At 42.0% G+C, this 15,549-nt stretch overlaps 1 protein-coding gene and 1 long non-coding RNA gene across 12 annotated transcripts in view; one reads left to right on the top strand and one right to left on the bottom strand.

Moving 5' to 3' along the window:
* LOC310912097 overlaps positions 1-10,135 on the bottom strand; it is a 47,213-nt gene extending 37,078 nt beyond the window's left edge. For 2 of the 3 annotated variants that reach the window (XR_014590616.1, XR_014590617.1), the window contains exon 1: positions 9,760-10,128. This is a non-coding gene — a long non-coding RNA (uncharacterized lncRNA). Of the gene's footprint in view, positions 1-9,759 lie in introns of all 3 variants that reach the window. The other variant, XR_014590618.1, reaches the window with a different exon arrangement.
* SORBS1 (sorbin and SH3 domain containing 1) overlaps positions 1-15,549 on the top strand; it is a gene marked incomplete at its 5' end in the record, with an annotated part of 227,404 nt that overhangs the window by 145,689 nt on the left and 66,166 nt on the right. Inside the window, one exon of one of the 9 annotated variants that reach the window (XM_083866310.1) lies at positions 7,106-7,137. The exons of the other annotated variants lie outside the window; for them this stretch is intronic. Within the exon in view, the coding sequence (XP_083722436.1) occupies positions 7,106-7,137 (32 nt within the window). Of the gene's footprint in view, positions 1-7,105; positions 7,138-15,549 lie in introns of those variants that run through there. 9 annotated transcript variants of the gene reach the window in all.

Genomic DNA, 15,549 nt, shown 5'->3' on the forward strand with positions numbered 1-15,549 from the left:
AGAAATACACAGTCAGGCATTGATCTGGAAAAAGAGCATCTCCAAGAAGCCTTGATTCTCAGAGACATGCCTGGGAGTCACTGTGATTCATGCTTGTGCTATGGCTGACCTGTGTCATCAGCCAAGTGATGACATCTGCATTTCTTTCTTCCCTTATTTGTGATGCCTGCTCAGTCCTACTGGGTGTCATGTGACATCAAGGCATAGCACATCTGTTCTTCAGAGAGTTCGTAGCATTGAGTACCAGGGCCTGAATAGCCCATATGGGAGCTTGAAGGAGAACAGCTTACTCTTTAGCCTCTATTCCAGTGGAGCCCTAAATGGCCCTTTTAACAATACCTTTTTTATGTGAGAGAAAAATGCATAGTACATCAATGCAGTATGCATCGGTCTGCAATGCAAGACAGTTCCAGGCCTGTCAAGATGGACCAAAGGCACAGAAGGGGAAGGAAAGTATCTAGCCAGTGCACCAGGAAATAAAGTTAATCTGTGAAAGCATGGTGGGTATATATTGACTGAATCTTTTGTTGTGAGGCAAGGGAGGGTGTCAAAGCATGGAAAATGCTACAGTAGGTCCAAGGCTCAATAACTGAGAAAAAGTGCCCTTAGTGTACACACAGAACTGTTGTAGAGTTGCTAAAGAGTTAATGATGTTCTTACTGATGGCCAAATTTCCCAGAGCTGCTGCCTTATTCAGTTCTGGAATTTGTTGCTTCGAGGGAATGCTGAAGGTTACTCAGAAAAGCTGCTGTAAGGTGTAACAACTTCTTTCACAGCTTCCCCTTGGGTCACAGCAGGATGTCTTCTAGAGGAAGGTGTTGTCCAGAATGTAATTTTGGTTCCAGCTGGTTGGTTGCACCACCTTCACACTGGCTCTGCCCATCAGAGACTGTGATAGAGGTTTAAATGATGCAGCACTGTGCCAGAAACCAGAGCAGTAACAGTGAGGGTGAGTTTAAAGAAATCAGGAAAATGGAGTTTTCATTTTTTCCATTGAATTTTTGGGAACAGATGGAGTGCCGATGAGGCAGAGATTCTGGAAGGGACAGCGTGTTTCAAACGTTTTCCTTAATGTCTTCCCAATCTGCTCATACATACATAGTTCCTGCCTGTTTGGCACAGGGCAGCTAGTTCAGGATGAGAAAATTTCAACACCCCCAGATTTCCAGAGGTGGATGTCCCCCAAGGCCTGTTTAGCTGTGTTTTTTGGGCTGTGGAACTTTTGATGCAAAGGGCCGTGGGAGCAGCTCATGGCCTGATGGGCAATGTCTTTGTTTACTTCATTGCAAGTCACTGAAATGAAGGATCTGGTCTTTCTGGACACAAACGATGACCCCAGAGCATCTTAACTGAACACTGTACTGATCCTGTTAGGATCAGTCCTGCCTCTTCTAATCGGCCAGTGTGTTTTCTTTGGGGTTTTGTTTTTCAGGTTTTTTTTTTTTTTTTAAATCTGGTTAGAGGCCAAGAAGAATCTAATCAGAGCCCAGCAGTGCACTGAGCAGCAGTCATTATCATTACTTAGTCATCCAGTTGCTGTTTCTTTGCTGTGACAAGAAATGGTTGGGAGCGGAGGGATGAGGGAAGATCAACTTTTCTCTTCTTCCCCTTGGAGAGGTTCAAGCACTTTCCCTTTCAATACACCTGTACCAAAGTGTTGCTCTTTGAAGGCAGATTTAAAGTAAAGTCTTCAAATATCTGTGACAGCCACAGTTTATGGGAAATAAATCAAAAAGAAGGGGGAATTTAAACCATCATTAACTACTAAAGGAAATGACTTTCGGCTGTGAACTGTGAAATATGATTACTCTCTCATTAGCTTTCATAGTTACAAATGTAGCTGTTTAATAATTCCAGCCAGCTGGCCAAGTTAGAATCCAAATTTCTCCTCAGCCTGGTGTTTTGGGCTGGGTTTTGGGTTTTGCTTATTAATGACACACGCAGTAAATACATTGGACAGAACTGCTGAGACTCAGTTTCTGCGAATGCCCAGGCTTATCTACTGGAAGACATGTTGCTTCTTTTGGCTCTGTAGTTCTTTTCCTGGAGAACAGAAGCTCAGCTGTGGGTAGCCTGATTTGATATTTATTTGTCTTTAGCACTTAGGGTGCAGGAAAAAGCATTGCAAGAAGATACTGAGATGGAGAGAGAGTTTGAATTTTCTTTTCTGCTTCTACAAATTCCCTTCTTTACTGCACTCCTATATCTCCTTTTTTACTCTCAGAAACTTAGCAAATCATTAGCATTGGAAGAGGCAGTAAACTCAGGTGCTTGCACAGAGATTATGATAATATCTGAGTATTTTATGTCTAAAGAAAAATTAAAGAATTTTGCAAAAATCAGCTTCCTTCTGATTTTTTTGTCCTGACAGTACCTTAACGTTAATTTAAGTTCTACAGCACAAAGGTTAAGAGCAGTGGTAAACAGCTGGTGCCTTTACAGAATAATATTGATTGGGGTGTATTCTGTTACCCTCACGGTCAGCAGTGCCTTTCATTGACTGAAGTGCTGGTTGGATCAGTAACCATGGCTTTGGGCTAAACTAAACTTACTAAGTGCCTTTGTCCTTTTGTTGTAGAGGAACATAAGCCTTGGTTCTCCTGCCACAAGTAATCCAGTGATCATTGAGTATAATCCTTGCATCCCACACCCCAGTTTGGTACATATGCTGCAAATCCCAGCATACAAGTTTTGCTTCCATTTTGCCTGAGTGTATGTGGCAGCACAGGGTACAAAGGGCTGGAGATGCTTGTGTAGGTGAGGATGCATGCTTTGTCAATCTCATTCTGTAAGTGCCATTCATTTCCTAGGGCTTTCTTTAGAGTAAACATAGCTCAGCCCCAAGTTTTTCCCTTATAGTGTTGCAGTTAGCAGGTTCTGAATTCCACAAAATTGCTTGTACCAGGGTCAGCAGCTATTCTAGGTAGAGGAGCTTTCTTTTATGCATGGGGTTAAAATAGGTCAGTAGATCAGTAGGAGGTGGAAGAAAAGTGCTACTCAGGTGCCTGCTGAACAGCTGATCACTCCCAGCTTGTGTTTGGTGTAAGAGAGCCTGTCCAGCTCCCATGGAGTCCTGTAGTCAGAAGACAACAGCAGCAGGTGCCATGCCTGGTTTACCTTAAGATGCTATAGATCCTGAGTGCTGGTAAACTGTGATCCTACCAGGTGGTATTTCATTCTGTTTTAAATGAGGGATTGCTGGTCTCCAGTACAGCCCTTATTTTCAGCGGCCAAAAGGGGCACTAGGACAGTTCTTCAATCTTCAGGAAGGAAGACAAATTCTGCATTTGCTTTACTCAGCCATTTGAAAAAAAAAAAAATTAGCACTCTGTCTTTTGTTCTCTGCTCTTCTCTCTCTATGCTTAGCAGGTTATGTGCTTCCTCTGGATTAACACATACCTTGTTACAAGGGTGTCTTGCTGGCCCTTAACTTCTGTCCTAAAGACTTGCTCCTGCTGACAGATTGTTTCTATCTAGAGCTTTTAAAAGATGATTATACATCTTTCCAAGGAGTTTTACTCAGTCTCTGATGACAGTCTGAACCCCTCATGCCATGCAGACTCAGCTGGAAGTGCTTCCCGAGTCCAAGTGCAGTTGGAAGGAGCAGATTGTAGGGACTGCTGGATGGCAGTATTTCCTTCTGCAGTGATGCTGCTTCCCTTGGATTTCAGCTGGGCAGGATTGAGCTGCAGAATTCAGGCTTAGGTCAAGAGGATCTGCGTGTTGGGAGCTTTGGGGCAAGGTAGGGCTCATGTTTTATAGCAGGGAGGGTGCTCTAATACTATCCTAACCAGAACCTGGGTGGCTGTTTTGTAACAAAGCAGGGCGAGGATGTTGGGTGAATGAGTTTGTGCTCATTGACAGTACTGGGTGGAACTCTGGCAGTAACGTGTTATTTTGGCTGAGTTTTGTTTTGCAATTCAAACCCTGGAACTGAACTAAAAGCACTAGCATGATGTAAGTTTGCTTGCCTTCCTCCTCTATCTGCAGAATGAAGTAACTTCAGTCACTTTTGTTTAGCATTTCTCAGATCTATCAAAAGTACCTCTTTTTCTAAACTACATGTCACAGCACCTCCGCCTTCTTCTAATAGCTGGAAAACCTAGTCCCATAGTATGTTGGGGTGTCATAAAAGAATAGTATAGCTGTTTGATGTTTATCAAAATTAAAAACACTCAATGGACTATGCAACAAAGCGTTCCAGGGTAGCTTATAACTGGAAAATTACTCCCTCTGGTGAAAGCAGGTTTGTCCAGTGGCTATTAGAGCATGTGTCCAGAATATCCTGGAACCAGGATCTGCTTCTGTTATGCCAAAGACTTCCTTTGTTGAGAAAATTAATTTGTTCCTTTTTGCTATTTCCTTCAGCCATGATGGTGAAGTTATCTTTCATAAAGACACAGTATTATGGGAAAAAAACACAGCAGAGATTGTGCAGCAGCAGATTCCAGGAAAATTGCATTGCACAGTACATTAGTACAGTGGGTTGATGGTAGAACATCAACTCTTCATAGGCACTCAAGGTTATGTTTAGAAACGACCAGGCTCTGTGGCCCTGCAGCCAGGCAAAGCTTGCTGCTCTTTACCCAAGTGGAATTCGGTGAAAATTCTGTTTTCCATTCAAGTGATTGTCTGTAACAAAAGCTCCTCCCTCCTGGCCAAGCTGTTTGAAGGTCCTCTAAGCTGCTTTTTCCAAAGACCAGGAAGGTTTCAAACCTCATCTTGACCTGACTTTCCTAACTTTGGACTTGAGCCAACTTCTGGATCCTTCCTTACCTTGCCTCTCCTGAGGTGCCATGCTTTCATTCACTAGCTGTCATTTTTATAGTATTTTTTTTTAGTCACAGTCATTTTTCTTACCTGAAGACAAACTATCAGGGGCTTGTTTATAAAACTCTGCTACACAACAAATAGAGCTTTCAACTGGCCTGCTCTCATGTGGTCCAGGCTCCACAACAGACTCCAATGAGATCAAGGAGGAAGGTTGTCTTTGGGTTGTGAGGGGAATCTCCTGTTGCATCCTATGGAAAGTGTGTTTCATGTTGTGTCAATAAGTATGTTTCAAATAATTGGAGCTGATGATGACTGCACAGCTCACTTTGGACAATGTGGGGGGTTTTGTGGGCTTTTCTGGTTTGTTTTTGAGAGCCACATGGGGTTAGGTTTTTTGTTTGGTTGATTGGTTTGCATTTTTTTTTTTTTTTTGTAAAGAGGAGAGTAGGATCCGACCACTCAAAACATACATATTATTTTCCATCACCCTTTATTCTGACCGTTGATATGTCTGAAATGACCCTCTTCCTCCTTCATCCAAACCAAACACCCTCAAATGTAAAGGGACTAGAATCTAAACCTAGATCCAGTTTTGCTAATAGTGTCTGATATCTGCTGTGGTAGATGAAATCAAAAGCCCAGGTACAAGTTCCCCAGCATTAGTCTTTGGGATGTGGTAGTAAATGTGGGCTCCAGAGCCCTTTGTTTTATCCTAATTAGGACTACCAGTGCCATGTTCACACTGAGGTTTGGGATTGGTCTTAAATGAAGTAAAATAGAACAACATTTCCCAGCCCTTTTTGGCCCCTTAGCCAATATACCAAGTCAGAGTTGTGCCTATTTGGGTTTACTATGAAATGCTTCATTTGGTGGGACATAAGTATTGGGATGCTAAAGGATGTACTGGGGAGAAAAAAGGAGAGCTTGTGTTGCTGACCCTACTTGATTCAGCATTTGACAGAACATCAGTATGAGTTTGTATCTGTAGGTATTTGGAGACCTTTGTTCTGTGTCCTTTGCTAACATTTTACTGAAAGAATCAGTAGTGTAAGTTCTGACCTACAAAGTCAACTTTGCTCTATGCCCTTCTGCAATCAGCAGCTCTTCCCATATGTTGTTTTCTATTCTCATTTGAATGCTGAGATGCTCATCTTGCAATAATTTTCAGTACATTTTATCAGTCTGTAAGTCTGGCAGCAGATCAATGCCTGTGTGTGTGTGTGTATTTGAGGAATCAAAATCCAGAGACAGGCTGTAAGTAGAGATACAGTGGAGTGTCAGTCACGAAAGCCAGTGCTGGTGATAAAGGAAAGTACCAAGAGGCTTAGGGGCCTCCTTCAGATTATTTCCACTGTTAAATTACCCCTTGGTCTTGCATGAGCCAGCCTCCAAGGTCTGAGTTGAGGAAGTCTGTCCCAGTTGTTTGTGTATAGACATTGTTTGTGTTGTAGACATTGGCTGTGGAAGGAAAGGTGATTCTGTGCTGCAGTTCACCTTCCTCACCAACGGGCTGCCCAGGCCTAGGGATGTGTGAGGATACCCTTGCTCTCCTAAAAGCAGCTGTCACTTCCACTCCAGGGCAAGTTTTAGGTTGCCAAGCCACACTGTGGTGGGGACACTCCACTCTAGGGACACCCTAGTACAGCTGATGGCTCAGAAGCTTCTTTGGTGCTTGTTACAATGTTCATGGAGTAGGGCTATAATACGTAATACCCATACAAGCAGTCAATTTCCCCTTGTGTCATGTCAGGTATTTATGCTACAAATCACAACTGCCAAGAGCAGAAACTTTAGCTGCCCCTTCAGCTCCATTGAAATAGGATCTGCCATGTCCAGTGCTAGTGTAAATTTTCCTTCCTTGAGAAGTGGATGCTGCCTGATTTAAAAAAAACAGAAAAGTGCTTTTTCAAGTACTTTCATTGTAATTTAACAGCCCTTCAAGGTCTTTCTGTCACTTCTCTTCTCAAGTGCATCCCATACCAATGCTACCCTGAAGTGACACCTCCAGCCTTTTTCTCATTCCTTTCCCCAGCTCCAGAGCTGCAGGAAGAGACAGTGTCCTTGGTGATGACAGTGGCAGGGGTGTGACGGGCAGGCTGGGTGGGGGTGGCTGTTGGTGAGCAAGCCTAGTGACAGGACGGGGTGACTAAGAACCAGCTGGCTAATTAAAGCACAGCAGTAGGAGGAGCAAAATATTTAAGGGTGCCAGAGAGAAAGAGAGATGCCTCCACAAATTTCTTACACTTCAGCAGCCAAGTGACTGGGCAACACAGTGAAAGGTTTTCTTAACTCTTTCGTGCCTCTCATGGAGTGAAATCAAGAGACTAAGAAAATGGCTCCATTGACTGAAAAGCCTGAATCGAGGTAAGGACACCAAGTATGGGTTTTAGTCACAGTTAGTCACATCTACCTCTGCTACACCTGCTGTGAGCTGAACTCCCAGGACTTTATATGACTCTGGCATATGCTAATACACACTGAGTGGGTAGGTCTGGTGGGCAGTGCACACTGATTTTCAGAAGGCTGATTTTATTTGGATAGGTATTTTCAGTTTCTGATTGAAAAGAGGCAGTGTCAAGGTAGTCATTACATGGGCTTGTGTTCTCATTAAGGGAAATGGACATATCCTTGCCTATTTACCCTAGTGACTGGTTCTTTCTCTTAATTGTTTTTATGGGAAGGAGAGATTGAAAGGAGTTCCTGAATGTGGATTCTGAGGCAGTTACTAAGAGGAAAGTGAAGAGAAGGCATGTGGAATTCTCAGCAATATATGAATTTGTCACCTGAGGCTGGAGGAGTCAGAGGACAGTAAAAATGAGGACTAGCTTTTGGAATGTAACTTTTTGCTATTTCTGGAGACACTTGGAATGTCAGACTGTTGCTTGACCCATCAGTTTGGCTCTCTGTGAATGTTTTCAGTAGTGAGTAGAGAAGCAGTCACTGTGTTTTTCCTTTTAGCATGTAGGTGACTCTAGAGGCAGCACAGTCCATCAGGACTAGCAAGCCAGCACTCCAGCCTGAATTCCCTGGCAAGCACAAGTTTGCTGTCTGGCCTTGGATGTGTGGCAGTGGCCAGCCTTCTGAGTTTTGCTGAGATCATTTTGTGTCTGATATCCAGGCAGATGAATTAGTCCCCTGGCAATTTTGCTAGCATAGCAGTGCCTTCAGGTTGGAAAAAACTAAAGAAAATGATCTTATCTCATTTCAGCTTGTTTCCAACTCGGCTTTTCAGAGATATGTTGGTAGTATTGTACGCCTGGCTTCCTGTGTGCTTTGGTTAGACTTAGCTCTGGAGCGCTGTGGTTCTCTGGAGGTTATTACAGTAGTGTGTAAATGAGACCTCAAACTGTAAATCAGCTCTCAAACTGATTTTTCTTATTTTGAAACTATAAAAAGCAACCTGTAAGGCTGATACCTCTAAGGCCCTGTTTCACTATGCCAGATCAGCTAGTTTTGGATGTTGCGTAGGATAGAGGCCCAAATCTTCCATCTTGGTATAAGGCAAGACTGTCACCTATATGTCTTGAAAATTATTAACCGTTGCTTAGTGGGTGTTTGTACAGAGCTTCAGAACAGCTAGAAGAGGTTGTAATTAAAAATTAACATTTGGTGTGGTTGCCACTCATTCAGGCCTGCACAATTCCTCTGCCTTACACAACTGGGAATCTCAGGATGAGTTTGGAATGGTATAAGGTGGTCTGTAGCATTAAAGTGTCTAAAATATCTGCTTTATATGTCAAAGGTGCATCAGAGTCTTCTCTCTACCCTATTTTTTGTAAAATGTGAACTGGATTTGAACTTTGAGACACTTGTCATTCTCTAATTAGTTTCTGCTTAATGCAACTTCCTCTTATTTTACTACTTTACTGTTTGAGAGTGTGATAGAGGTGAAGACAGCCTTTGTAGTCTTTGTTATACAAAATCATGCAGGAGAAGCTGCTGGATGTTGTTTAGATGATCTAATTGATTTGTATTTATAGAATGCCATTCACTGTAGTAAATGCAATGCAGTGTTTGTGTCCCTCAATCCTGCAGTCAGCTGAATGGATTCATTGTTATACATAATTAGGGCTTCTGGAATTTGAGTCTGTTTATTTACAGCAATTGTTCTGGCGAGGCACAAGTGGCCCCATATCAGAGGTCTGCAGAGAGTTAGGTGCAATAGCCAGGGCATCCCAGCTGCACAGCTCTTACAAGTAGTCTCACAACAGCTTGAGCTCAATGAATCCTCCATTTCTTCCAGCTGAAGTATAAACCCAGCATCCTCTTGGCTAGGTGCGGTCATTGCAGATTGATTTTCATTTTGCAACAAAGGTAAATTGGGTGTCATGGAACTAATTACCCCTTACCTGTAAATAAATTCCCATTTCAGTAGTCGTGTGCTCCTTGCCCCAGTTCCTGTGTGAATCTCAGTTAAGTGTCCTGAGCAGTCCCAGGCTGTGGTATGCTGTTAAGTCATTTACAGCCTTCCCTGAAGCTGGCAGCCTGAGAGCTGTGCCCAGTGAGCTCCCTTTTTATAGGACATCGGTTATAGTACATCGGTTTATCGGTTTATAGTACATCGGTTTGTTTGTAAAGTGTTTCCATCTATGAGATGTGATCATACATATTGCAGATAAATCTGAACAGAAATCTGAACTTCTGCTGCTGTCAAGTGCTGTGCTTGGTGTCTTCTGCTAAGATGGAGATGAGATTTTATTTAAAATGTACCGGAAAATTTTGTTTTTCTTTCTGAAGTTTCAAAATGTTAATGTGAGTTGCTTGGGCGTATGGGTGTGGTAGAAAGGCATTTGTTTCTTCAGCTGACACCCATGATACATGGGCCAGGGCTGCTGTCACCATATCTCAGCTGTCAAATACTACAGACAGAGGGCAGTCACGACAGACACAGGAGGAAATCAAAGTCCAGTTACAATGTATTTAGAGTCTAGCGTCAGGAAAAGAAATGTTTGTGACTGTAAGGCAGGAATGTGAGCAGTTACTTACCCAGAGGAATTGGGTGGTAAACCACGTGTTGAGTCCGTATTGAACCAAACAACCCTCTGGATGGCCATTCTTCAAACCCTGAGTCTGCAGCAGAGCCGGAGGTTGATGGTTCAGGCAGGAGCCACCTTTCATCCACACAGGCTTCCAGGTATAAGTCAGTGTTGTTTAATGAAGGTTTAGTGGCTAGTATGGAATTATTCCAGTCTGTTTCTTTGCAGGGAGGTTCCTATAGACATCAAATGACTATCTGCACTAGCACTAATCATGGAATTCATTTTAGTGTACAGGTGAAAGTTGGAATGGACAAAAAGAGAGGATTTACCTTTTCAACCTTGCTGTTCAGCTGCTGGACATGTTGGCTGTAGGCTTTGCTCACTGATTTTGTGACGTTAAGTGGAATTTAGACTTTGGCCTGCTGACCTTTTGAAGTCTTTCACTATTTGTCAGATTTTAAAGAGATGGGTGACAGCATGCCGGCAAATTTCTTCGGGAATGCTTGTTTACAGGCTTGCAAAAAGAAGACTCAGAGGGGCAATTGCTTTCTAAAAATGCATGGATAGGGGTGAGTGCAAGGAGGAAGACCCGCTTAAACAGAAAAATTGTGTTAGTGCAGAACAATTTAGCTGTAGCTGCTCATGAATTTAATTTAGGTTGCAAATGGGAAAGAGCATTCATGCCGTAAGAGGAATGAATTCTGGAGCAGGCTTCCAGGAAGAGCAGTGGAGGCAGGAAACTTTAGCAGTTTTAAGCTGGAATGTGAAGTGTTCTTGCACAGGGTTGTATGACACAGTTGCCTGCAATAGCATGGGAGTAGGCTGGATGACCCAGGAGATTCTTTTCTGCCCCCTGCTCCACAAGTGGTGACCTTGAACTGAGTTAACTCAGGTTGCAGTAAACTGTTTACTCTGAAGTTGATGACTATAAGATGACTTAGTTCAAAAGCATTTCTGAATTCTTAAAGCTGTATCTCCTAGTTTACATTTCCTGTTTAACTTTTATTATTAAGAGAGGCACATTCCTCATATATTATACAAAACCTGCCACCTATGCCCCAGATAACTTAAATTTGCCCATTTGGAAGGCAACAGACATAGACTATATTTAAAGGGGAAAAAGGATGCAGTACTGCATTTGAAATGTGCTGTGTTTGTTTGTTGTAACAGCTGTAAGTTCAATTATTTATAAGAACACCTTATCCAAGCTGGTGTATAATGATGCCATTTGTTTCATTTAGTGAGCTTTCAGTGCTCTCTCTCTGCTGTCTTAACACTTGCTGAAGAGTGTGTGTGGAAGCTGTTGTCTTGTACAGAATTTGTTTGATTATTCTATGTGCAATGCTTGCTTACTCATAGTCTTTTCATGACTTTTATTCTTAGGAGCACAATGTCTTCTGAAGGAATGACAGGATGTGCTTTAACCCTTAAAATAAAAATTACAGACAACATATTTCAGTATTCCAGAATAAAAAAATAATGATAGTTGAAGAGAGAGCTGATTGCCTAGTTAACCTGAGCTGCCTGCTCTATTCTAAGTTATTTCTTTTTCTTGTCACATTTTATATGTTGTGAGGTGACAACTGCACAGGAGATGTGCAAGTTCCTTTAGGCAGAGGAACCTGCTGGTGGGAGGCACTGACTGCAGTGCAGCTCTTTGCCCACTTTCCAGATTTGGGACTCCATATTGCTGACATGGCTTGTTGAAGAGGAGCATTTGGGTCAGGGACTCTGATGGCATTGTGAGAAAGGGTCTGAGCTGGGATGAAACAAATGAGTTCTGTCAGTGATGTGTAAGGCCTGACCTGGTGAAAAGTAAGTTTTGTGACTGCTAATCATCCTTTCAGTCTGAAAGCTTAAAATTTTTCTGATAGCCTCAACTCCTGCTTTATACTAATATAAATAAGAATTTGATTTTTCTTTTAAATGCAGCCATAAAACACTTAAAGCTCTTGTATTCAGAGAGAAAACTTTGAAAATGTGAAAAACCTGAAACTGAGAAAAATGAAGGACTCTACATCTCAGGAATATAAGGGACCAGCACAATAAGTTCTGAATGTTCATCTCATGTCTAGCAATTGTTTTAGAGTCCTATGTGAGTCACCGGAGCTGTCAGTAATAACAAGGGAAGAAAGGAAGTTACTTTTCCTCACATTTACATTTGACCACTAAAATTAACCACTGCTTGCAACTCTTAGCTGAGATACCAGTGACTTAAGAGCATGTGTCCTTGCTCAGAACTATTAATGAGCTGTTTGTTACCCCCTGCCTTTGTAGGGGGAGTATTCAAACCTTTAGAGCATGTGAGATAATCCAGACAGGCTGTACAGAAGTGGTTGCCACTTATCTGCATTCCTCCTAAATAGGCTTTTGAACATGCTGCTCTCTTTTCCACACCAAGTAGGGAAGGGATTGCAGCCTTGGAGAAATGTGCTGGGGGTGAAAGGGAGAAAGGAAAAGTTAAACATCTGTCTAGAGGTAGGATTGAACTGACAAGGAATTGGTGGATGTTATGTATGGACATTGGCATGTTCAGAGTTACAGCTGCTGGCTTATGCCCTGAGGAATTAATTACTTGTCATTGTGTTTTGCATGTGTGCAGCTTTGAAGCCTTTGTTGCTATGTCTGTCTCATTTCAGGAAAGGCACTAATTCCAGTCTGGTGAGGACACACTGGTTAGCTGGTTGGAGCATGGGGCTGGAAGGAGACACATGGGTGTTTTGCTTAGGAGTACTTTTTCTAGTATTTTTCTTTTTTTCTTTCCTTGATCAGGCAGTAGGGAGTTCTCAGTTTTTAACACTGACATGAAGGACCTCATTCTTGGTTCCCTTTGAAATCCTCCCTTCTGAAGTACTGTTGTGCATACTGTGTGTGTCTAGGAATAACTTAGCCATGTCTACAGAAAGTTCTTGAGAGGAACTGGGAACAGCCAACGATTCCAGACCTGGCTGTGTCCAGGGACAGCCTGTCTGCCCAACCTGGCAGGGACTGATCTGGCTAAAGATGTACCATCCAAATGTCCCTAGCACACTGGCTTACAGCATGTGCCTTCCCAACTGTTAGAGGCCAATACTTGGCTGCACTGGCACCGTGGGGGCAGATGGATCTGCCTGGACTGTCCATCTGATCCCAGGAGCAGCCTTAGGACTGAGATAGGCCTGATAGGACTTCAGTATGGGGTTTGGGCCAAGTGTATGGAAGACAGGTAGAGTAACTCTCTAGCCCTGTTGCAATAAAATGCCAAAGCATGTTCTCAACTCCAAACATGCACCATAATTTTGTCAATGTAAACAGGGGTTATTTTGACTTGGATGCAGCTGATCTGGGTGCAGATTCTCAGCTGATAAAAATCAACTTTTAAATGGAGTTTCTGGAGTTGGAGCAATGCAGGGGCTCAGGACTGGTTACTCTCACCCTGAGCATGCTGAATCCATTCTGTGTATGGGAACTTGCACTAAGCACGTGTTTGAGTGCTTGAAGGAAACTGATTAGTTTCACAGTAAGTGAACACTGGATGCTTGTTATTTTAATTGAATTCCATAACTGCTAGTAAGTGTGGGGATATGTGGAAAAGTAATTTTTCCACATCCAATTTAGATCTAATGAGTTTTTACACATCTTCCATTTAATTTTAGCAATCTTCTTTAATTATCACTTTATTTTTATCCTCAAATCACTTGTTTGTAAAAAGTACTTTAACCTATTAATGCTAAATAATTATGCTTCTTTAGGCGTGAATTCTTTCCTAAATGCTTTTCTTAATGCAGTGAAGGTCAGTGCTTCACACTGTAAGCAATGTCAAGACTTGAATCAAAAAGATTCAAACACTGAAATCAGAATTTTATGGCAGTTGTGATGTCACTGTTTCCAAACAGACTTTTTAAAAGGGTGTAGCATGAGTTTAATTGCTCAAATACTGCCATTGTGGGAGGGGAAGTGTTGCTCTGGCATTGCAGCAGCAGTGGACCCTGCCTTTGCCAAGACATTATAGCCAGTAAATCCTCTTTCTTCTCATGAAAAGGTAATATACTGAATTATTTTTTCCCACTTCTTTTTAATCTTATACACCAGAGGAAAGCATTGCAACCTCTTGGGGATGCTTGGAGTGGAAGAAATTTTGTGTTGACTTGCATGAGGCTCATGGGGAGGGCCAGTGCTGAATTAAAACATCTGGGTATCAGCAACCTCTTCAGCTTCAGAGAGTGGTTGATCTTAAAGCTGAGTTGAGATTTACTGCAGTATTGCCCCTTCTTGTGGTTTTCTGATGGCCCGTGGAAGGACTAGTATTTATCCCAGTGATTTTAATATGTAACATTTTTCTATGTGTGGAAGAGCATGATATTGCTACAAATCTCCTTAAGCTGGAGAACATAATTTTAGACTGTTTCTTTTTGATTTGATTGAACTAAGACATCTTTCTGGAATGGAAACATACAGAGATCAGAAGGACCATTATTACTAAATATGTTTTTCTACATTTTCAGGCAGTGTCAACCATTACTATTTCAGGGACTCACTTCTAATAGGAAATGGTAGAAACAAAAAGCAGATACTGTATGGGCAGGCAAAATCAGGCAGCCAGCCTTCCAAGATGGACTCAATTTTTGTTGTTGACTGGTTTTATACTGCACCCCACACTTTACATTGTATTTCACTGGGATCAACTTGGAGCTAGGCTGAATCCTGCTGAGCTTTCACAAACCCACAATGTATATCTTGTGTGGGTATTTTAGTGAAGGAAATATTTAAACAATTAAGTGTTGGCAGCTCTTCCTATGGTGGCTTGCTGGGGAGCCCAGATATTGTCTCATTTTATAGACTCATCTGTTACTAGACTTGCTTGTTGGGTTTTCTTTTCTTCCTTTTGAGTGTCTGTTGAACATGCTCATTATATTCTGGCTTGAAACAAATGCTGGTTAAGAAAGGGGATGCTTGAAGCAGGAGAACAAATTCAATTCCCTGAAGGGAATTTTCACCTCTTACAATGTTCCACTGCTGCCTCCAGTTCATGTAAAAGGAAAAGTATTTTCAACTCTGTTGTTTAGCTTCTTGTTTCCCCAAGCCTTTTCCCCTATACTCCTCAGAGTGGGGTTCTTGGTTTTGCATGATTCTGTGATTTCAGATGCATATTTCTATTTGTGTCATGAAAGCCAGTAATTGTCTGGAGCAACACTTGATCTCACTTTCTTTGGGGCTAACTTTTTGGCGGGGGGAGAGGTTGAGATTGGAACACAAAATTAAAGGACTTTTAAGTCAACCTAGGACCTTTAGAGAGTTGAGAGATCTTGTCAAACACACACTTTTTTTGGTAGAAATGCTCATTGGCTATTCAAACCAACATCTTTATCAAGTCCCCACAGAAGCATGGACAGATAGGCCTCACAATTGTCCTCCACAGACTGGCATCACCATGAAAACTGACTTTTTCTTCTGATCCCTATCTGGTATTTTTTCTCTTGGCTTGGCAATTTCACTGCCTTTGGTACCAGGAGAATTAAAGCTTCCAACTTTCACGTTTCATTTACTGGAGTCTGATCCTTAAAATATCAGTAGCATTGCACAGCTGAAACTGATGGGTGCACAAGTTATAATATGCATTTTAACAAGTGCTTCTCTTCTGTCTTGTTACATCTTTCAAAGGAGAGACTAACTTTGATATGAGCAGCAGATTGCCTTGAAATATGGAAAAGCTCTAATTTGAGGGTTTTAGTTTAAAGCTTTTAGTGTCACTTTGATTTTTTAAAATTCTCTTAAAAGGTGATGCACATTTTATGTATTAGAAACTAGTCAGACTTGC

The sequence above is a fragment of the Zosterops lateralis genome (genome assembly GCF_965231275.1).
Source record: "Zosterops lateralis genome assembly, chromosome: 8".
Taxonomy (NCBI): domain Eukaryota; kingdom Metazoa; phylum Chordata; class Aves; order Passeriformes; family Zosteropidae; genus Zosterops; species Zosterops lateralis.